General features: G+C 44.3%; 1 protein-coding gene across 3 annotated transcripts in view; it reads right to left on the reverse strand.

Moving 5' to 3' along the window:
* Nucleotides 1–24,684, reverse strand: part of SYNPR (synaptoporin) — a 103,063-nt gene that overhangs the window by 15,317 nt on the left and 63,062 nt on the right. For all 3 annotated transcript variants that reach the window (XM_032699283.1, XM_032699285.1, XM_032699284.1), the window contains one exon: nucleotides 13,577–13,701. In XM_032699283.1, the coding sequence (XP_032555174.1) occupies nucleotides 13,577–13,701 (125 nt within the window). The remainder of the gene's footprint in view (nucleotides 1–13,576; nucleotides 13,702–24,684) is intronic.

A 24,684-nucleotide genomic window follows, 5' to 3' on the forward strand; every position in this document is an offset into this window, starting at 1 on the left:
TCTTTCATCTTCTCTTATCTCTCACTGTTTACACCCCAAGTCATCTGTGGTCATCATCTTCCTCCTGCTGCATTTCTGATTTCCAGCACCACCCCTGCATTCCACCTTTGCCTCTCCATTTCCCACACAAAACCAGGAGCACCAAGAGTGACCCTTTGCAATCACATCCTCTGCACTTTGTTAACATCTGACAGTACTGTTGGGCTGCATCAGCAGAAGTGATTTTTCACTGATTATTGGACAATGCAAATAAGGAACACAACAGCAATAAATTTACTTAATTAGGGAAACAAGTAATGAAAAACCTTTCCCCCTCTAAGTTCCTCCAGTGTTTTTTGCTTTGTACCACCTTGAGCATTGCTATTTACTCAAAAATAAAGCTGCTGACTTAGGAATGTGACCTTGCACTCCACACTCAGCAGAGCAGCACTAAGGTCATCCTTACTGCCCATTACTACTGGCATCATCCCCTTCACTAACGTCAGCTGCCATTGCCAAGCCATCCAGGCCTGAATTCCCTCAAATTCACTTCAGTCCGAAGCAAGTCCACCAAACACAGTCAAGTTTCACTGATGAAGTCACAGTAATTAAGGGCTTCTGAGGTTTCCTCTACCATTTGGCAAACTTGCCGTTGCCGTGGGAAATACGATGACAAGACAGCTGTATTGTCTGGCTTGACAAGATCAAAAGAGGGCAGGAATGTTTTACAGTTAAAAAAAAGGATTTTTACATTGTTCCACAATAGCAAAGAGCAGTTACATTTTCAGACACTAATTACCCCTGCTCTGAAAACAATACATGAAGCCAGACACACTGAACAAAGCTACAGCTGTTACGTGTGCGTGTGGGAGCAGAAGCTGTGCTCTCTCCATGTAAATGAAAAGTTGCCTCTCCTTCCTGAACTTCCCCAGTACGATATTCAAGCCACAGCTTACTTTAAATCATAGCCCCTCATTTTTTCAAGCAGTCTAGTTCCACTGATGATCCTTGAGCACAGAAATGGTCAGAGCCAACAGCCCCAAAGACCCTCCCTGTCCCATGTCCCACTCCACCAGCAGACACAGAAGAGCCCAAGCAGGGGAGTAAGCACCCAGTGATCTAATCGTGTCTGACTCACCAACTTCCCCCTTCAGCAATGCACCCAGGGCTTAGACTTGAAGCCAACAGAACACACAATTAACAGCAAATATGTGCTCAAGTGGTATTGATGAACCAGCACAGATTTCCATTCCTGGGCTTTGATCAGTGTGTGGATTAACAAATAACAGACAAAGTTCTGCTTCCAAAAATTCTCAATGAGGATTAGTGTTTCTCCATTCCTTTACTAGGACCTGGTGAAAAACAGGCAGAAAAAGCTCTCTGTTTTGGCAGGTTGTCCTATTTTCTGAAAATAGCATCTTGTAATCCACCCCCCAACCCGTCTACAACATGCTGGAACAAAATCTGCAACACCCACACACATGTTTGCAAAAACCTAGAGATCCATTATCCTTTCATTGGGCTTTATTTCCCCTCACTTGTTTCTGGTAGTCAAACTGTCAATTGTCTTTACTGTCTGCAAAGCCCCGAGAGAAATACATCACTGGAAATGAGTTATTGCAGGTGGTGCTCACAGAGGGGTTTCTTGGGAAATGTTTATCTTGGCTGATAATCTCCAAAATGAGGGGAAAATGAAATTTCAAAATACAGTAGTGAAATGCTGACATGCACAGGGCCCCTTAGCAAATCAAACTGTTCTGTCGAGGCACAAAACGTGACAAGGGTTTACACCTTCCTTTCTCTAGGATACAGAGTAAAGGTATTTCTTCTAGTTAGCCCTGAGAACACTGGAATTCCCTCATTTCAGAGGACTATGTTGATGTGCTTTCACACCACTGCCTCCAGCCAGCCAGTCCCTGGGCAACTGTCCCTTTTTGAGGTGCCATATATGGATTTTTTGAAGGTTTAGTGAAAGAACAAAAACAATGGGAGCCTTTCCTCTCACAGCAGAGCTCATCATCCCTGTAAAACTTCTCTAGAGATATTACCTGCATTAAGAAAAATACTTCAAAAGTAATCTTTAATACTCAGGTGAAAGTAGAAATCTGTCTAAAAAGGAGAGGTCTTTTTTTTTTAAATGAAAATTGAGGTCCATTGACTCTTCCAACACTCTTCAATGCCTGTTCCCAAGGAGGAAGTAGCTCACACAGTGCTCCTACAAAAAACATTTCCTGCAGTGTTGGGCATCCCTGTATACTCAGTGCTAAATCCTGGCTATCTTCAAGGCTGCTCATACAGTAAGGAACAGGTTTCCTTCCAGCCTTTGGGAAGATGGATGGACTGAGCTCTGCAGCTTTCTGTTCTTCCTCCTTCCCTCAGATCTGCTCTGAGGACAGACTCCTAAGGGGGGGAGCCCTGCAGTGATGAACCCATGTCACAAGCTCTCATACACACCACAGACTCTTGCAGAGGGAGCCACTGCTAAGCAGCTGCCCTCAATCCATATTTTCTGCAAATTATCAACATTATCCAGCAATTCCCATAGGACCTGAATTTTTGCACCCAGGCATCCTGGAGCTGTTGAAGTTAGTCTGAGGCAGCCAGCCTGTTAATACCACATTTGAACAGCTTGAAGTTATTTATCCCAGCACTGCCTGAAGGCATTTGAAACAGTGAGGTGCTTATCCATCCTTTCTAACTGTCCCAGCAATTTTCCATACCTCACACTACCAGCAACACCCCTCCAGACTCCACAGCACCCAAAGGCGCCTTCAGTATCCTCTTCTCCTCAGTCTCCTCCCCTTCCACAGCAGAAGCACCTGCCCTTATGAAATCAATTCATTTTTCTTTGGAGACTGAAAACAAAACTAAAATTCTCCAGCTGACGCAGCAATCCAAGCCTGATCTTTTGTTTATTTGCTTTCTAGAGGAAGAAAGAATACAGCTGGCTGATCAAAGAGTATTTGAAAATATTTCACTTTCAACTTCTGTGCACTTGATGAAACCTCTATATTTATTAGAAAAAAAAAATCCCAAAAAAGCCCACATCACTCTAGATTTATTCATCACTACGAGTAGTTTCACACAAATACATACTTCATCTTGCAAACATTTATTCCTAACTCCTATCCTGGGCATCTGAACATCCTAAATATCCCCACCTTGTCACAGCTCACTTCAGTGGCTTATACCCATCCAAATTCATGTCCACAGCAGCATCACCAAAAAAACCCCCGAAGATGCTGCTGGGAAGTTGACTAGGAAAGCTGTAGCAACTTACACACTCTTCTGGTTTATGTCCAATCTAAAAAATGGAAAATATTTCCCCTCTTCACATTTCCAATTTCTTAGGTTGTCAGGTTCCCAGCCCTCACTAGCACATTGCTGTGGTGCAGATGTTTGGCCAGTACTGGTTTCACAGGACAAGGTGCCAGGCACAGCTGCTGTCCCAGCAAACCACACTGTGTGCTGCACTGGGAGAGGGGGCAATTCCCCCAGTGCAGGCAGCTCGGAGCAGGCACACCCCCACGCCTATCCAGAGCTGGGCACCATGCACATCCTCTGCTCCATCCCTCTCCACCTCACATCTCTTCTGCTAACACAGACCCTCCAAGATGTTCAGGCCTCCAGGAAGGGAAGCTACAAAACCCTTTTGACGTTGGGATCTAAAGACATTGGAAGAAGGACAACCCTGATAGTGGGGAGAGGACACCAGCGCCACATTCACAGCTTTAGATCCCTCCTGCAGGACCTGCTCCCAGTGACTGAGTTCACAAAGCTCTTGGAAAACAGCCTGTGCAACAGTTTCATCGTAATCCCAGGGGAAGAAGTGTCCCGGACGTGTGCCAGCCATAGCAGTGAACCTCCCCAGACTGTGCACGTAGCAGCACTGCAAACCCTAGTACTCCATCGTAGCACCAGAAGAGAAAAAAAAAAGGCTCATTATAGAACACATGCTGCCGGGAACACTCGGAAAGCTGAGTGGGTGATCCCAACCCCACTTCCAAACCTACATCCAAGACCCAGATTTATCTCCCAAGATATTTTCACAGCTCTTCTCAGGAACACATGCCTTTACTTGCTGTGCAAGCAGAGCACAGCGCTCAAAGACCAGTCTTTACAACCCAAATACCTTCCCAGATTGGGCACTTACGTTCTTTGTGGTACAGACTTGTGGCATTATGCTCTGATTTCCCCTTGCTGAGCTATATTTTTGGGATGAACTGCTTCCTAGTCTCTGGGAAGTTTAGCTACTATCTCTGAAGGAAAGTAACCCTTAATTATTCTAAAAAATGTCATCATGTTCATGGAATAAGGCAAATTAGGAAGCCTGAAAACGCCACAAGCATGCCTTTACATCTCCACATACACAACTGTCCAATGTTACCTGGTCCCACCATGAGATCCTGGCTGAACACATAGTTCTGATGTCCCTCTTGCTGCCCTCTCCTCTGGACAGACACAGGAATCAGCTTCCAAACTAACAAGCCCCTGTGAGAGCTGAACAAAAGCTTCCATATGGAGAAAGATCTACAAAAATCTAAACAACTACAGATAAAACACAAGCAACCGAAATCATAAAGCAAAGGCCTTAAAAAGTCATTGAATCTAATAAGATCATTTCTGAGTAGAGGGTATATCAAATCCCTGGGCGGTGTTTCTGCGTGGAGTGATGTGGGACTGCTGATCCCCCGTTTCTGCACCCCAACACGCTCTGGTGTTGCTTGGATCAGTTCATAGCACTCACACCACCTGCAATACACCTCACCTTCCACAATGAAATGGTCCATGAACTCCTAGTAAAAGTATTCCGAATTCTTGGGCATCACCTGGTGTTCAGCCAGAACCACCTGAGAGCATAAATCCTCTACCCTGTGAGCAGCAGTGTTCACATACAACTTGATCCCGGTCTATACACCGTGAAAGCAGCAATTTCACCTCCAAGACCAGCTGAGATAAATGGAAGAGCAATTACAGAAGATGCAGCAACATTTATGCTTTGTATTTCAACATTACTTTGCATTTTAACTGTGATTTTCTCAAGTATATTGTCCTAACGTGCTCTGTAGAGTTTTAGGGCATGACTCCAATAAAACTCCCAGTCACAATATTTACATTGGAAGGACATGTCAAATCCTTTTCTCAGGGAGCTGGTGGGCTCCAGTGCAGGCTGAGGGGCCCACAGGGCAGGAGCCAAGGAGACCTGCAGGTCTGCCAATGGACCTGTGGACAAACTGCCAGCACCTTCATACTCTGAACAGCCCAGGAGGTATGAATCCAGAGAGGACAGGCACTGAGTGGGGCTATGCTGGAGGAGGTTGGATGCCACACCTCTCCAGAGTCTATTGAATAAGAAATATTGCATTAAACTCTTGGTAAATACATTCACGTAGAATCCAGGTGTGAGAGAAGATCAAAGACATCCCACATATCCCATTGCCTACAGTCCTGGTGAAACCTTCAGGGCTGCTGCACAGCAAATGCACATTTGGGAGCAGGGAAAAGGGGAAGGACATGTTTGATTGTTCCCTAGCTGGGTCACTACACGCCATCTGGGGTATGGGATCAAATGCCAAACAAAGCAAAGCTGAAAGGTTTCTGCTTTGGTTGCTTCTGTACTGACAGCATGAAAATGTGCAAAAAGAAATTTGCAAGGGAAGTTGTCTAAAGTCTGACTTTTAGGAAAAGCCTTTGTGGCAGGCACAGATAAAACACCATCACTGCACAATACCGCAGAGACTATTCATGAATATATATTAAAAATTCAAATTGTGAAAAATCTGCATATATTAACAAATCCAACAGTGACTTCCACTTTAAGAACAAATTTGGCCTAAAGAATTAATGAAGAATTTTTCTGGCACTAAAAGAGTGTTAAGCATAAAATATAGCCTCTGTGAAGAAAAATCAGCCAGTCTGGATCAATTGGACCATCCAAATTCATCAAGAATCCAATGGCTTTGAGTGCCAAGAGAAAAGCTCTACAATTTAACAAAGATTTAAGAAAGTGTTCTCCCTTATCTGCAGCAGACACCATCTCCAGAAAGTTGCTACCACTTTTCCCCCCAACTATGTGCCCATGGGCTCTGTGTCCACACAGTGTTTGTATGTGGACATCCATAGCAGAAGACAAGAACTGACAATTCTGAAGGGCGGTAGAAAAAGACAAGTCTCCTCTATGGCCCCAGTTCATCACTCAAGGACATGTTTGCTTCATGTTTTAAGGAAGTAAAAACTACAAAGTAGAAGCTGAAGATAGTGGCAACTGAGACAACCTCAACATCTGGAAGAGTCACGTTGTCTGCAGAGCTGCTGCCTCACGACAAAAATAGTGCCTGGGCCAATCAGCTTGTCCCTGGTTGTGCAGTTCACTGGAGACTTCACAATTTTACACATATCAACACAGCCAGACCTCCTCCTCTGACCTATTCAAGCACTACCTGAGCAAAGGCTTTGACACCCTTGGACTGTGGCTTTTTGGCTGTGTACAGTCCAGTTTGGCCCAGAAGCAAAGCCACTCAGACCAGCTCTCAAATTGTGGGGGCAGAGGATGATGTCTTCCTTCAATGGCACAGTGCTGAGGAGCAAACACACAGGATCAGCCTCAAAGAGAAGCTGAAGATGTGGCTCTATCGGATTTCTGGTGGTTTCCTATAGATCTCAAAGGGTCAAGTGACTGGAAGCATCTCCCAGTCCCTCACTTGTGGGAAAAGGGTACTTGAATTTATCCACAGTTCAAACAAAACTGCAAACTGGCAGTAATGACCATTCTTTGGCCAAGTTGCCAATCCTGAAGATTTCTACTAAGTGGGTTTTGAAGACTGTAATTGGGGTCAGGAAGAGGCACTCAAAACTAGAAAAGCCACAAAGTCATCCTTATTTTTATCTGTTTTAATCAAACCAGCAAGGATCTCATCAAACTCTGACAACAGGAATTAAATTGTACATTGTGCTCATGGACAGCTGCTATCACAGACCACAGTTGTCCAAGTAAAAAAGCACATTTTCTTCCATTCTACTGTACTCTTGAAGACAGTATCCCCAGAGCCGTGAAGACCCTTAGACATTGGAGAACACTGATTTGCAGTTTTTAACTACTTCAGTAGTCTGTAGCCATGCACAAGCAAGCAAAAATCATATCATGGCATTCACTCTCTAATAACTACAACCAGTTACAAAAATGTGAAATATTCTTTCCTAAACTATGTTCACTCAAAGCTGAAAAGAAAAGTATTTATTCTGCAGACCTGGATCACCTTTTCCCCAGCCCAGGAGACAATGTAAGAGCAAACAACTCTAAGCCAATAGCTCATTGATCAGGGTGCTCAGCTTGGCTTTGCGAGCAATGTTCAGGTTGCCCACGGGCTTATTTCAGTACAGAGACTTGACCAAGGTCTTTGATGCCTTCACTGCCAGGGAGGTGCTGGGGCCATACTTTAAATAGCTCAGAAAGCTCTTGCATTCATGTCACAATGGAATAAAATCTTTTTACCAGGTTTCCGTTGGAAAAAAAAAAAAAAGATTTTGAAAAAATTGAGCTGCAATTTTCTGGCCAGTCTTACAAATTACCAGAATGTACAAATCACAACTGAGGGGGAAAAAAAGTCTGTATTTCCCAGTTAAAAATACTTCTAATGCTTCAGCTTGCATCATCAGGCCACATTAAATATGAAGATAATTTCATGAAGGTGTCATGATTAGAGATATCTGTGTCCTGAAGGATTTCCTGAATTTTGCTCAGCAGGATGCAATGTTAGCTTCCTCATCCACATAATTTCCAGTTTCCACTAGCAGTAGTTAAAACCTAGAAGCCCTGGTCAGGCAAATTATTCTTTAAGAGGCCAAAACTACGTAAAAAAAACACTGATGAGATCAGGGGATCTAATGAAATTCCAGATGAAACTTATGAAAGATAATTAAAGCCATGACCAAGCCCTCAGTGTCCTACAGAGCTAGTTTATATAATCAGGGTATTGGTGAAAATCTCCAGCTTCACTGATGTATTATTGAACATTTTTCCTCTGCAGTTCAGCTGTTAACCTCCTGTCTGCAGTGCTTGACAAGATGGTCATAATTTGGCAAGAAAAGAGACTAAAATGATGCATCTTTCATGGACAAACCTATTGCAGATCCAGAAGGAACCACTGTCAACACACAGCTTGTGCTCTTCACTGCTGAATTCCACCCCATCGCCCCTGCAACTCCTGCTCGTGCAAAAGCACAGTTTCTCAAAAGCACCAAGTCTTGTTCAGAGTTCCAGGATGGAGATTTCCTCCTTTCTTAAGCAGGAATGGGTCACACAGAGTTTAACCAGCCCCTCTCACCTTCCTGGGAGCTCTGCCAAATTCACTTGGGAACTGGGGCATCTACATTCTGGCACAGAGCACACCTGAGGCCAGAGCAATTCCTGCTGGCTTGCTTTTGCTTCCATCTACTCACAAAAGGCTTACGAGGCCCCAGTTTGCTTTTCTAGAAGGGGCATCTTCTGTGATATGAACACATCCAAAATAAAACACAAACCTTAAGGAGTTCACTTCAATCAGTGACTTTATTCCTTCCTATCTCTCGTCCTCCCAAGATGTCTGGGAAGACAGCCTGCCACAGTTGACTGAAAGTCAGTGCTGCAGGCAACTACTTGGTTTAGAGACTATCCATTTATCCTGGTCTCCCAGCCATAATAAACATCTATAATCTTTCAGCCAAAATGTTTTTTCACTAAATTCTGAAGCAAGATTTACAACAAATGGATGATAAAAAAAATAGAAGGCTAGTACATTCTGGCACAGCAATGCGCTAACATTAACAGAGGCCTTTTCAAAAGAAAGATACATGCAAAGCTCAGAAAGTTAGATGCTTTCTCCTTAATTATAATTTGTAACTTCTAAGTAGGCAATTCAGATCTGGCTGTCATATTCCACACAGAAGACTAGCCTACCCATCGCATGCAGATGAAGTGAACACTTTAAAGAGTGCTCAATGGGAATGTCTTTATTCAAATGAGATGCTTAAAGTGAATGAAAAGCTCCCATAAAACACAATTTCCTCTTCCTTCAAAAGCAAGGATTACTTCAAGAGACAGCTTTACTAGCACACTGAAAAGATATTAATAGGTGATTTAGAATGAAATGGAAAACATTTGTTTTGCTCACTTCTGTGACACAAAGATGTGCTCAGATGTATTTTCAACAGGTTCTCACCTTAGCACCACCAGGAAATTCCATTCTCTCCCACCAGTAACTGTGACTCAGTGCTCCCAGCACCTATGCACATGCTTAACTTAACCACTGTCTTAAGTGAGACTGTTTAAAATTTAACCATGCCATCCTCCAGGCCAATATTTTCCAAGCAGGAAAATAAATAAATAAATTCCCATGCAGCATTTAACTTGGGGATACACTGTACATGTAGGTTGGGCTTAAGAACCTCCAAAAACTAAAGACAGAGACTTTAGTCCAGGACCTCCTCAAGACTTTAAAGACAGCAGAGTTATGGCATTGTACTGAGACAGTTCTCCTTTCCCATTGTCCTGCAGATCCATCCAGCACAACACCTCTGGGGATTCACATGAGCCACAGACCTCACCAGCATCACCCACAGGCAGGGTCTGGGCACAGCATTCCTCCCCTGGCTAGGACAGGAGGTAACCACAAAGCAGCAAAGAATACCTCTCACAGCACATCATCTTGAGAGCACTTCTGCTATGCAAAGGTTCATTTAAATCAGTAGTTGAAGAAGCCCAAACCTTTCAGTGCAACTCTGTCAGTTACAAGTAAAACGTTATGTTTGTGAGACAAATAATTATGTAGCAAAAAATCTCCAGTAGAGACTCAGTAAGTCAAGCAACCAAAAAAAATTAGATTTTAGGAGGACTGGTGAAAAAGCACCTTAAAACAATGAATACTACCAACAAATATGTGCAGAGTAAGTATACTATTCCATCACTTGCTATCAAAGCAACACCAAGGAATAGCAAAGTACAACATAAAATGTTGCTGGGATCAGAGAAAATAATAAACTAACAGGACCTTTACCAGGCCTCTTATTACAGAAAAAAAAAATTGCTTCAGGGCATTTGGATGAGTGACAAATCCAATCTGAAAGGGTGATGGACTGCAAGAGGAACAAACAATTCCAAGATGCTGATTTCCTCCCTCCTACCCCTCAAAGAATCATTTCTGGGGTGAGGGTAAAGCTGACGGACATCCTAATATGTGCCAAATTTGCAAGACACTGTACTAAACACAGATCCTAATGCTGACAAAAACTGCTAGTGTAGAATCAGAAGTTTTTTCCATATTTGAAGTTGCAAAGCCTCTGAAATGCCTATACAGGTATCCAGAATAATGGCTGATTTGTGCTTTAAAGCATAAGGAAGGAAAGAAATTCTTCATAATAAAACTAGAACCAGGTAGAAATGAGAAAAAACTTCCAGTGAATATTTGAAACATCCTTGTGAATATCAGCCTGGGCATGGAAGACTCTGGCAGGATCCACAGAAAAGTGTGGCAGAGATCCAGGAGACACCGCTGGAGGGTATTGGGGTTTGGACTACAGGTTTATTTCCACATTACAGGGTGACTACAAGGTCATGGATGTGGGTTGCAGAAAGTTTAAATGAATTAGTTGAGTTGTGAATGGAAAAGCATCCACCTTGTCTCCTGTTCCAGAAGAGATGGTGGAGTCAGATTTGGGGTCAATTACCCAGCAGTGACATTGGAGAGACTCTTCTGTGGTTACCACACCCCAGCAGCACAAGCCCAGAGCTCTGCCTAATAGTATTAATGATTGCTCTTGAATTAATTTATATTGCTTGCTGGAGACTTTTGAAATTTGTAGGCTGGAGATTCAAAAAAATCTCAGTAAGAGGGTATGAAGATGCTCCTTTGTTTCAGGAGCATCTGGAGCTACCTGCTGTGGAGTGCAATGCTTCTTCAGTACCTTCAAGACTGGCCTGGGGCTACATGAATCACTGGTTTGAAGTTGCCTTGGCATTCAGTATGTTTTAATCACACATCCCCAGACCCCACGAGAACTGGTTTTGCCCTCCTGCACCTTCCTTTTCTTTATCTCAGGTGATGGGCCCCAGAAGCACAAGGTCACAAGTGCACTGCCCCCTCCATTCAGCCTGGAAAACTCAGTCCCCATTCTGATCTTGCTTTTTCAGGCTCCTTCAATCTCGTTTCCAAAACATCCAAGTCTTCTTGCTTTGCCAAGCTGCCCTGTTGAGCCTCACCACTTTGTTTACTTGCTTAAAGCTCTTGACACTTGTCATCTACTCGCCAAGGTCTAGCAGTTCATCTTCTAGGAGAAGAAAACAAAGGCTCAAACTCACACCAGCAGGAACGAAAGCAGCTGGTAGCACAGTTGCATGGCTTTCTTCATTTCAAGTCATGCTGGAAGGAGCAGCTCATAAAAAACAGTGCTCAGGTATTCAGCTTGTCACTGCTGACAGCCACAACAGCAGTGGGGTGTCAGGTACTCAGCAGCATCCCTTCCTTCCACCTACACCTCCCCCAGCTGACAGCCAATAATCAGGACTCTGAAGGCATTTGAAAGGAAAATGCCATGTGAAGACGGACTTGTTCAGATCTGAATGCAAGACAACTGGTGGGAAACTCATCCTGTCTACACAAAGCCTACGTGCCCATGCAGGGATATGAGCCTCAGGAGCGCAGTCTTGATGAGGGAGCCTGAACTTAAAACGTGTCTGCTTTTTCCAAGGGTATTTGCTCCTCTACTATGAGATGTTACCTTTCCCAATTAATCTCATTTCTGCTTTTTAGAGCATCCCACCTCCACTCTGCGGAGGGAGCGCCGGAGAAAAGCAGAAAGAGCAAATACATGAGGAAGCCACAGGAATATTTAGACGAAACAATAAGATGACACCAAGTTCCACAGGTAGCACTGGGCCAGATTTTCCAGGCACACATCTGCTGCCCCATCTAGTCTGCACATCTTTGGACACTTTTTGCACATGCCTCAGGTTCGCATACAAAAATCCCAAATTGCACAAAACCAGAGTATCTTTATGCTTCTCCCAAAACAGCAGCTGGATGAGTGTCATCTCCCTTCTCATCTGCACATTCCAGGTGCATTTATACCACGTAGCCAACCACCTCACTGTATATGCCACAGACCCCATCTGTGCATGCTGAGTTCAAGGGCCATCTACAGCCTCAGCTGGATCCCTCCTGCAGATAAGCCCTATTTTGCATCATCTTTGCAACATGCTGGAATGTAACAATTACCCATCAATTAATCCAGTTTTCTAATAAGCAAGACTGTGGGAAATTGCAGATCCAGCCACTTCCTTCTAGGAAAGATGGTCAACCCGCCTGGTAAAACACCAGGAGATACTTGATGGCTACTTTTCTCCCTTTTATTAACTTTTAACATAAAATACTATTTTATAATCATGCAAACTAAAAGCACTTCACTGTAGGGTGTATTTGTAATGAATGTTGGAGAAATGACCTATTTGGAAGTGAATCAAATTACAAATTCACATAACTCAATTTTCAGGATCTCTCTTAGGCATACCAAGCAGAAATGAAAGAAAATGTAGACAAGTTCAAGACAAAAATAAAGATTTGTAATACCAGAAAACGTGACTTTTTTGAGTAATAAATATGTGTCAAACAAGAATAACATTTCAAGGAATCAAATTCAGTTCCCACTGCTTGGAATTTTAGAACATGTTAAAGAAGTAGATGTTTTCAAGTCTGGTCTGTGCATAATAATCATAAGCAAAACAGCATGTGATTTCCCAAGGAAGCATAATAATTTTAGAGTCATAGTGTACTAGACTTGAGATTGGATTATGCATCCTCTTCTTAATCATATCAATTCCTTGAAGAAATCACTTATATAGAAATGAACAGTTTCTACTGACATGTCTAAAAACAGAAGACTGTCGATGTTCTTTTGAAGTAGGATCTTAAACAGCATGAACATTTTATATATATATATATATATATTTAAATGCACTACAGCTTTCAGATGTACTTAAACAACATAAAAATTGTTTTCTTAAATCACTAGGTTTAAAGCAATCAGGCACCGAAAGATGCAGACAGGCAATTAGTAAAATTTTCAAAAGCATTTCAAAATTACGGTTCAAACTGGTTTTGGTTTTTTTGCTTCCCCTTCCCATGGAAGAGCTATTTCAAACCCTTGCTACTCCAACAGATGGGAATCCTCTCTCATTTCCAGCTTAGTTAATGGCTGCACTACAGTTAATGGATATTTTATCCCCATTTTTTTCCTTGGGCCGATGTGCCATTTTGTTTTTCCTTGCCTGCCGTTCTCCCCTCCCTGAGCTGTCCTGGCCTTCACAGGGCTCTGCATGCTCTCTTCTCCTTCGCTGAGCCCCCATTTCCCAGAGGTTCCCACAGCCCCATCCAGACCAGGCGTGGCCAAGTTCATTCCTCCTTCACACCCAGAGCCTAAACGACATTGCGAGGAAAATTCAGGAAGCCCAGATTGGTGTTTAATCAAAAGCTGCTATAAATGATGGGACACCCCACTGCAGCCGGGTTCCACCCCAGCCCCCGAGTGCCTCCCTGCCAACGCACCGCCGCGAGCCAGCCGGGGTTACCTGAAGGGGTAGGCAAAGGCTATGTCAATGCTGAGGTCACTCTCTGACTTGTTTGCACAGTCCACACTGAGGCGCAGCTCTCCAGAGTACCCACCGCATGTTGCAAATGCAAAGATTGCAAAAAGCTGTCAAAAACAAACAACATTTTTATTTTATTTCATTACGGTAACCCCCACAAGCAGACCCATGCAGTAGCTCTTGCTGCAGCACCAGCCCCCTCAGGTCAGGTTATCCATCACTCCCTGCATTCAAAGCATTGTCACACAATACTCCTGCACCCTTCCCAAAAGCAGATGCAAAGAACCAGGAAAAGTGAAGCTCTGTTGCCACGCAGACAGAAGCACCACCATTTGTCTATGCCAGGCATCTCAGCCCTCCCCTCCTGTCTTAAACCCCATCTGGGATTCACAACCCAGGTAGCTATTTAAATCATCCCACTGACAGGAGAGACTGGACAAGAAGAGAAGGACGAATATTGACTGAGCATAATGAGTCAGTCTTAACCAAAACAAAAACATTGGTAGACGTATTTACAAGTTGTAACCAGAGTAGCAATAGTAGACCAAGAAGTGGCCACCATCCTACTGCATGGCAAAACACAGAATTGTGTTGCCCCTCTTCCAGCTGATGTATGAACTTGGCAAAAAAACGCCTTTTTTTAAAATTATTTTTATTAAATCAGTACCATAATCCAAGATGGATATAAAGGTGCATGAAACTGACAGCAAAGCAGAAAAAAAATTTCCAAACTTCAGATAAAAATCAGGCAAACGGGAAAGGAACAAAGAGCTTGGGTGGGTCTGATGCAAACCCATACCACATAATCTTCCAGGAGAAAAAAAAGTGAAGGAGGCAGTGTGAAGGCCATGGACACATCAGCATTTATACCAAGGGTTCAAACAAGAGAAACTGGAAGCAGGCATAGGTGTCTTAAAACATCACTGACATAGACTTCCCTGGAAGACCCCGAGCAGAAGTAGGGACAGTTTATTTATGCAGTTGTAATTTAAATTAAAGGACAATGCAGCACTATAGCTCTGAAGTAAGTCCATCAGCTTTAACAGAGTTACTATGAGAGGGGCAGATATAGGAAATGACAAGCAAATCCCCGATTCCAGACACAATTAAATAAGCTAAACGTCAGCAACCCTGAGGAAACAAACAGTGGACACATCTGGGAAAGAAACCATGTTTTTAGACACTGAAAAATTATGTTGCAAGTAGATGTATTGGCAAAATAAAGAACTAAAAAGTATAATAAATAGAAAAAATAGATCTATTCTTGCTGCACAGGGCTTTGCAAAACACAACATTAATCTTAGTTCTTCCAATTCATAGCACAAGCAAAGCCCCAAGTTTCAGCTGCTGAAGCAATTCTGCCTGTGCACCTTTTCCCCAGAGACTGCCAGATTATAGGCGTGTCTCCTATTATGGCGAGACCCTCCCCAGCTGCAGGGTGATGTGCTGAGCATGATGGAGCACATAGCATAACAGGAGAACAATGCAAGTTCCCCTTCACTACTCACTTCCAATGTGATCAGGGCATATCACGTATGGAGGATAGATTTGCAAAGGTATTTAGGTACCCAATGAGGAGGAAAGTTGATAAAAACTTTGACTGAATCAATTCTTTTTCCTGAGCTCACTGAAAAAAAGGAAAGCTGAATTTTACTATGAATTGACTTGTTAAGTATATGCCACTATAACTTAAACAGTGTTCTCTCATCCTAAATGAGACAATTCCTCTGTACACAAAAGAAGTTTCTGCCCTTACATGCAGCACAGCACTGAAAATCAACATTAATCATCTCAGGTTAATTTGTGAGGTGATGTAAGAAAATAATATATTAAGGAGAACAGAAGAGAAATCTGCCCTGCTTTCTGGCCTAATTAACAGAGTTGCAAATGCAAATGTTTTGCAGGTACATAGAGAGGCACAAAGATTAACAGTGATATATAAAGTGGGAACAGAAAGCCTGTGGGTTGAGACCAACTGCCTTAAAGGAAGAGCCATCACCTCTTAGTTACAGCTCTCAGCAAGGGGACAAGTAGAGGAAAGAGATGCAATTGAAATGCATTGGAAATCAGCATAATGGGTGTCACCATGTTTTATCACCAACGGCATAGAGCCATGCCCAAAAACACAGCTCAGGCTATTCCTTCCCAGAAAGTATCTCCTTCAGAGTTCCCAGTTTTTCCTCTCTCCTATTGAGAGCACCTCTGACAGCAGACTCAGCCACCTGGAGTCTCTGACGCTCAAATAGTTCAGATCTAGCCTTTACTCACCCTCTAGCCCCATGTTCAGCTCTTAAACAGCAGCTTTTCAGATGCCTTCACTTGTTCAGCAAACCCTCCAGGCACAGCCACCAGCTTCCATCCTTGCTCAGCACACATTCTGCTCCACCCACCCAGTCAGCACCCACAAGGCAGATGGGAAAGCAAAGAGGACACAGCTGGAGACTTTTATACCAAACTTCAGCAATGCCTCAGCCAACTCAAGCTTGGCTCCTTGCCATGGCTGGATCAGAGGCTGCTGATGGATGGGATCACCCAGCTGCCAGTAATGCCCAGCCAGTCCCCACAGCTGCATGCTGAGGCCATGAAGCACCTTTTGAAAGCATATTTACATTTTGCATCAAGGGAGAACAGAGTGAGGGCTGTAAATTAGTGGTATTTCCCTGGGGTATCTCGGCGAAGCAGTGGTGCAATTCTCCTTCTCTTGCCTCTGCGTTTTCCCTTTCCCCCCCACCCTGCCCCAGGTTGTGCTGCTTGATGTTGTTAGAGGAGTGCCCAGCGCAATAAGCCAAGATTTACTCGCTGTTTTTTGTGCACACAGTAATTCTGTGGCAGTTTCAGGGATGCTGTAAACACCACTGTATTTTATTATAGCAGGATTTGTGTAAATGGCAGTTGTAAACCCCATAATGGGAGCTTTATGGGCCAGATTCAATAAAACCTCCATCTGTGAGATAATTTTATTGAACCTGGCCTCTCTGAAATTGAAAAGTTTATGGAGAAAGGGAAAGTGTTTCCCTGTGTTCCTATTTACTCTTTGCCTATAAATCCACACGCAGCACCACTCCTATCAGCAGTGTGCCTGCACACTGCTTCTCCCCTTCACATGAGATAAATCTCCCCCGCATGCAGTTACCCGTGGTTATCGCATGGCTGCTGCCTCCCACGGCTCAGCCCCGATGGCCAGTTCTGTGCTGGCTTCCCTGGAGAAACACGGTGCCCTTGAGGCAACAAATCCTTGTTGCCATGGCTGTGCCAGGCTACTCCTGCCCACTGGCAAGGGAGCAAGGCAAACCCTGTCATCCCCTGTGCACCCCGACCCTCCTGCAGCTGCAGGTATTGCCTTGACATTGCAATGCAGTGGGGAGGTTGGTGCCTTCACATGTGCCTGGACCCTTGCAGGGAAATGGAGAATGCCTGTCCACAGCCTGGACCAATGTTTACCCCACATTCCGTGTGGGATAACATGCCAAGCAAGCATCCCACTCATTCAATGTACACTGTTGAAGCAGTTACCAACAAGCCCAGTGTGGCCATAGACTGATGGGAAAGAGAGAGGAAGGGACATTTTTTGTTCTCCCTAGCACAGGCTGGAGCAACGCACACCTCCCATGACCAGTCCAGGCTGGCTGGAAGATCACCCTTCTTCCTCATGGACTCAGACACATCTGTGACAAGGCAGTGAGTTTCTGTATAGAGATGAGCATCCCATCCCCTGTTGCTATTATGGTGATATTCCCTTTATGACTTCCAGCCTTGGCCAGGACTTTGGTATATTTTTGTCAGGAACTCAGGTAAATCCCTTAGTCTAACTTAAACCAAGAGAAATTACATTTTTTACGATACTGTGGAACAATAAACAACCTTCCCTGTCAAATCAGATGAATATGTTTTAAAGTTCAGTTGGCTCCACAGCACTTTAAGAAAAAAACAGCAATATAATACCCAGCAAAGCACATGCTTCTCACACCAGAGCAGGCCAGGGAAAGGTTCATCAGGTGATTTATGGCATCAGCTCCTTTCTTCCAATGCCAGGCTTCAACACAATGGCAATAGATCCTCTAATTTGGTAATTAGGTGCTGTTATTTATCCAGACTCAAGGCTGGTCTCCTTGTTTTCCAACCCAGCCATCCCTGGTGGCCAAGGACTCAGGGCATGCAATGCCCTAAGGGAACCAACATCCCAGCTGTGCATGAGACAGTTGGTTGCATCTCAGCACTCAACCCTGGACATCACTCATCCCACTGTGGAAGGGAAAAATGGGATCATTTTCCATTGCTTCTCCGTGTTTGGCTTTCCGACAATTCCCCTCAACGCCTGCTGAGCGACAGGCTCACTCTGCACACCAGGAGAAGGCAGAATGACTCCTGACAAGGCGAGTTAAAAGGCTTATGTAGCACATGTTACAGCTAAAACGTCCCGGTAGGAAGATAACGCTGTCATTTAAAATTGATGAAACTTCTATATAAACCACTTGCTTTTTCCGGGAGCACGTCTGCCCTGCGCAGCAGCCTTTGGCAGCTTGCTGGCAGATGAGATGGAGCCATGCTGAAGGCACACCCCAAATCTATCCCAGAGGAGAACCCTGCTCTGCCTGAGGGCTCCTCGGTGAGTCCTCCAGGAGGGCAAGATCTGAAAAAAAAGTGTCAATCTTGCCTGGAGCTGTAGTGGCCAAAAACAAGCTGTGAGGGACATAGTTCACTATGTGGGTCGGTCTCCAATGCTTTCCCTTGTGCTTGAGGGAGGAAAATGGGAATGAACCTGCTGGACGCTTTCCCAGAGAGGTCCTCCCCGCAGCCCCCTACTCCTGCCCTAGCACTGAAAAGCCAAGGGGAACTCCTGACACTTTTAAAGAGCAACCTGAAATATCCAAAACGCCTACTCTATTATTAGTCATTTTACATGTTCAGAGTGTTTTAAAAAAAGACCTATTTTCCTGGCATCATTTCTGGATGTAAGACTTCCCTTTCTCCATATTGCCATAATAAAGAGACTGCAAAACCCTTGCCAAATGTTGTACTGCTTTACACTTTCTGCTGCTCACTGTGGCCAAGGGCGCGCATGGAGCGGGGAGGGAGCGCGTCGCTCCGAGGGCTCTGGAGAAATCCCCCCTCAGCCGGCATCACTCACCCAGCAGTGTCTCGTTAAACTGAGATTATTTATTTATAGGGCAGACCAGTAATTGAACATTATTATTAAGGCCGTAAAGGGAAGGTAAGAAGGCACTAAATGACTGTACGGGAAACATTTACTGCAGAGTTGATGGCCCAAAATATGTCACCAGTGAAGGATTAGGAAGCACTCTCTCCTCCGGGTCTCTGCCTGTTTCTTTTTTAAAATCTGGCATTTTTCCTGCACGGATCTGAGCTGCAGACTTCCTGGAATCACTTCTCCTACATACAAGCCTTTGTGCACTGGAGATTATCAGATTATTGACTTTGGAATTCCTAATTATATCAACTTGACTGGTTGATGAATTGGAGGTGGATGGCATCGCAGCCGACGCAGTGCTGGGGGGGAGGCGATGACTAGCAGGAGTCATTTTCCTCCAACAGTTATACAGGGAGAAAGCTGAAATATATTCTACTCCTGCTGAGAAATAAACCCTAAAGCAATACTTCACTAATTGCTGGGATTTGGTGTCCCCTCCTCATAAATAAACAGTAGCAGTGCTAACAACACTCCTGCGCCTGTCCAGACCTGGTCTGTGTGGAGGGAAAAGCCCAGGGATGAAGGAACAACTCAGAGTTCGGGCATGAAGAACCACAAAGGCCACTGCCACCCACCTGGAGGAGATCAACCTGCTTTACAACTTCCTCACATGGCTGTGGGGTCTTCGCTGGGGCATTGAAGCAGTAAACCCTTGTTTGGCATTTTAGGGGATCTGCAGAGAGCAGCCCTTGATGCCGCTGGCTGGATGGAAAGACCTGACCCCACGGTGGGCAGGAACCCCGCAGCATCCTCTGTTTAAAGCACAGCATTTCACTTAATGCTTAGCATTTTTAAAATGAAAAAAGCCAAAATACTTAATTTGATTTTTAATGGAAAGATTTATGGAAATGAAATTGGGGTATTTTTAGTGAGTAAAGATCATGTTATAATAATTTGGTTCCACAATACTTTAATCCCAAGGAGACAGATTTCTCTCTTTTTCTTTGAAGAAAACCTTTATCTTTTTTATTCATCTTCCATTGATTATTCTAAAAATCCCATTTAGCTCCACCACATAATGGTATGGTAGTCTTTCCTCATTATATTTTAATAGAATAAAACCCAACTGTATATGAGAGGATTAGATAGCCATTCGTTGGGGTAAAGAACATTGTTCCTCCAGATGGCCAGACAGAATCTATGTAATGCCTTTCCTATTTATTAAGTTCAAAATGTAATGCAAGCTGATGAGATGTGTTTCATCCAGTATTTAATGGGTCAGCCACACAGTTGAAAGCTAATGCTAAGGTTGGCAGCATGCATGGAAGAGTTAACAGCCAGAAAACAGAGACACATTTAGAGCATCTCTTCTTGGACTCAGTGAAATAAAAAGGGGGGAGAAAGGTACTTACACGAGCAGGGCAGAGATGCTGAGCTCTCCCAGCCCCTCTAACCATTAGTCAAAGGTTCGAGGTAAACATTTACAAGGGCCTGAGGGTTATTTTAATTTATTGTATAAATTGCTTTCTGCACAAGGACACTGACAGATTGGCAACAAGTCTTCCCTGAAACAACAGACACGGATATGTGCTGCAGACAGGTTTAGGAGTACCTGGAGTACGTGGCCTCATTTGGGATATATCACAGGTGTATCTACAGCCTGCAGCCCTTTTCCCCTCCAGCTGCAGAACAGCCTGGAAGTTATGGCTCTTCCTCTCCACAACTCCCCCTTTGTGTCCCCTTCTTTTAAGGACGTGGGAGCACAAGTTGGACAGACATGTTTAGAAATGCACATATAATCCCCGAATGACTCATGCTGTGACATATGTCACTGCAGCAGAGACATGTGCTCCTTTTTGGGCCTGAGAGCTTTTCCAGCAAAAAATGACAACCATGGTGGTCTCTATGAGGATCCACATTTTGACAGTGCCTAGAGCATCACAAGTGCCCAGAGTCCAGGAGAGCAGCCGCTCCTGGGCTGTCCCCCCTTCCTCTCGACCATGCCAGCTGTCCCCCCACATGCCCACATTGTCTCATAAGCTGCTTTGGCATCAACCACATGTGATCACCACAGGCAAAACCAAGGAAAGCCATGGTGAGGTAAAGGAGAGGTTTTCTAACAGGTCATGATAATTCTTATTTTAATAACAGGTAATGTGCAACAACCTAGCAAACGGTCAGGTTAATGAATAAATGTAACTCTGTTCCTGCTCCCTCCTGAAAACACAGGTTTTGTGCAGACTTTACAGCGTGATTATATGGGATTTATTGTGTAACAAGTGTAAACATTTAATTATAAAATAAAAAAGGTTGGATGGCTGCTTGTTTCCCTGTTTGCTGATGGGTTTAAAAGCATATGGGTTTAAAATGGCCAATGATGTAATATAAATGCATACAGAGCACGATCCAAGTTATTACTAAGTAGGATTTACTCCCCCTAATAATCACAGGGATTTACATTATGGCTGAGTGACATCCACACATGGGAAGCATTCTGTGAAGAGAAAGTGCCCCCGAACTTAATGTTGCTAATCCCCTGATGGTCAATAAAGCCACAGGGGCTCAGGGTCAACCAAGACTACACCATACCCTGTCCACTGCAGCACTGGGTGGCAGGGGACCACAAACACAGCTTGCAAAAGCAGTGTTGTACACAGTGCTCATACTATCAGCCCCTGGCTGGGGCTGGGACAAGGCACCTCTCCTAGCTGGAGAGACCAGCCCCATCCCCAGCTCTCCCAGCATCACCACCAGGCACCACCGGGTGGGTCGAGTCCCCTGGCAACACTCTCTGATGGCTGCTGGGACTGCTTCCTCACCTAATTTGTGTCTTTTTTCTTTCCATTAGCTTTAGCTTCTTTCCCAGCACTACTTGGTAGACTTGGGCTCCAGAGGAGAATTTTTCTGCTCTGGTGACAGATGCACACAGCGGAACTGAGAGGCTGGAACACTGCTTTGACCAGAAAATGCTCCGACAGCTGGGTCCCCACAGTGTGGCACAGCGTGGGGGTTGCAACCAAACCCTCCCTGGGTCAGCACCCACGGAAAATGATTATTACAGGAAAGGCTCCTGTCCTTCAATCACTCTGTATTATTTATGACCTAATGATTGCCCATTGACCAGCTGGGATTATACGTTCTTGAAGATGTTTCTGGGTGAATGAAAGGGCATTAACCTCATTATTATCACGTCCGTGCTCATCAGAGGCCATTAGTAGCTTCCTCTCAGCTCCCTGGGCTGCCGTGTAGCTCTCTGGTGTCATCTGCTGCCTCTTCACCCGACGCCCCATACGCTTGCACTGGCACTGACTCCTTTCTCAAACAGATTTAAGGAAATGGGTGAAAATTATTTAGCTTGGGAAAGAATCCATAAAGCCCTTGGGATTAGTAATCCGGCGCAACAGCTTTTACCCCATGAGGATTTGACAGTGCTTTCAAATTGCTAAGCACTGGAGCCTCCAATCCCTTCTCACACACTCAGCAGCCCTATTTCAGTTCATGTCTGGCCCTTTTTTCCTTCTTTTTCAGTCCCACAACGCTTGTACAAGCAGGACCACTGGGAACAAGGCTTTGCTCTTGGAAAAGCACATCTGGTTTTCTAGGCAGTATGTCTGCAAAGCCCTCCAGGGACCACCCAGTCCTGGCCGCTGAGATCCATTAGGAGTGTCCCTCAGTAGCCTGACCTTCACAGATATTCCTTTCTTTCTCACACCCAGCCTCACCATGATACCACTTGCACTGGAACATGGTTTGAGCCCTCCAAACCAGAGTATCCCATGCATGCGGGACCCAAACATGGGCCACATTGCCTCATCTCAAACCAGTCTTGGATGGAAAATTCCATGGGAGATGACTTTGACCTCGACACCCACCCCTGCGCAAAAGGCTGGAATAAGAATTTGCTCCTGGCTAAATATCAGCCCACATGGTAAAAATAATTTATTTTTTAATAATTAAGATGATGGGCTATAAATGAACATTTGCTTTGCTGAGCTCTGGGAATTCACAGGGAACATTTTGAGCAAGAAACATTTTTAAAATTAAAACCTCCCTCTCCTTTTCCACCACTCCCATTATACTCTGTCCCCAGAGATGGCAGTGCTCTCCTTCCCACATGTAATCATAAAAAGCAACACCTAAACACAAACATATTTAGGAAATGCTAATAACAGTGTCCTTAAATTGAAATAAAAATGTTCTCTATCTCACTAGCTCCAGACACACTTCATCCGGATACCTTACGTTGTCCTCTTTCCTCTACACTCTTCCCCTGACTGTGCTGCTCCACACCTGTTGCCTGCCTCTTTTTTTTTCCATGTTCATTCACATTCCCTGAAATCTGCACCCATATCTGCTTCTAAACACAAAAAGAAAAAAAACTTTCCAAAAATCTCACCTGAATGTTCTCCATTTCCTTCATGGTTCAAAATACTTAATTCTGAGACAACCAGTCATCCTTCCCTTTCTCTCAACTGTTAGCAGCTGCTGCACATCTTCTATGCCACTTCCCAACATACTTCAAATCCTTCCAGACCCCAGGAAAAAAAAGCAGGCACTTGTATAAAACCACTAATGCATCAATACATTTTTGGCTATTGCAATCTTTACATCTACACTGCTGGAGATGATTATCCAGCTTTTTTTTTTTTTTTTAAATCAGTAGATTCAGACCTATGGAATAAAGCCAGGAGCACTAAAATAAGGAAGGAAAGAAAACACAAGCAGAATGGAAAAAGCAATTGAACATGCTATAAACTCAGAATCAGGTGAAAGCTAATTATGGCCATGCTCACTGAAAAGATAAGGACACGGCAAGGGAGACAGACTTATTAATTATTTGTGTTATGGTAGCACTTAGAAGCCCCAATCCTTTATCTGGGACTAGCTGTGCTGTACACGGCAAACACTCAAATATACCTTTGGGTAAAGGTACAGGGTTTTAAGGAAAATGTGCAAATGCTCTCTTCTTTCACCTTCAGCAGTTTCTGGTTTGTTAATGCTGTTAAAGGAATCTGAGTCCACCAATCAGTCTCATTCTGAGCAGCTCACAGGATGCTTTCATGGGTCAAAGTACAAATAATTCAGCATGAGGGCAGCCTCTGCCCATAGCTGGATTGGGGAAACCCCAGCAAACCCCCCAAACTGGGCATGAGCTACATCCACTGCCCATCCTTGGCATGAGGGACAGAGTACTCGCTATTGCCAACAGGGATGTTTCATCCTTATTGACTCCATGCAAGTTTGATTGCTTTTCTAATTAAGATACATTTTATGGTAATCTACCAAGCCCCTTTGACTAAATCACTCACTTAATCTGTTGTTAGTGCCCATATGTTTACAGCTTTACAGCCTGCTGCAGCATATTTGCTTTGCCACGGCGCCAGGGAATTTCGGTGACAGATGAGCTGCTGTGCAGCCGTTCAGGTGGTGCAGAGCTCCTCCACCCAGACAGCCCGTGCACGGACGGACGGACAGACAGCCCTGGCACCCACCCGGCAGTCTGGAGAGGGAAGGCAGAGCACTGCAGATGCTCCATGCTGTTCACCTGTTTCTTCCTCTGTCTCTACAGAAGGGCTTAGCACATCTTTCTCATTTTCTTTTCTTTCCTTGCCTTTTTTCTTTTCTCCTCCCAAAATGAGAGGTTTTACATGACAGCTGTAGTTTCACAGTATTGTCACATCCCTGGCCCCAGATCTCATTTACTGAGGAGTTTCACTGCAGGTTCAAGGGCTCTGAGCAGCCCTTTGGCCACATCTGCAAAATAAGGCAGAGCCAGACCCTCCATCTGCACTGGACACTGAATTAAATAAAGGCTGAGAAAGCTCCACAGTTCTGCTCCCACTGCCCCTGAGAGCCTGGGCAGGGGTGTATGTTCCCCCAACCCTGACTGCAGCCCAGACACACCAACAGGCCCTTCCAGCTTCTTCGGGGCTGGCACTGT

Source organism: Chiroxiphia lanceolata, chromosome 11, assembly GCF_009829145.1.
Source record: "Chiroxiphia lanceolata isolate bChiLan1 chromosome 11, bChiLan1.pri, whole genome shotgun sequence".
NCBI lineage: Eukaryota > Metazoa > Chordata > Aves > Passeriformes > Pipridae > Chiroxiphia > Chiroxiphia lanceolata.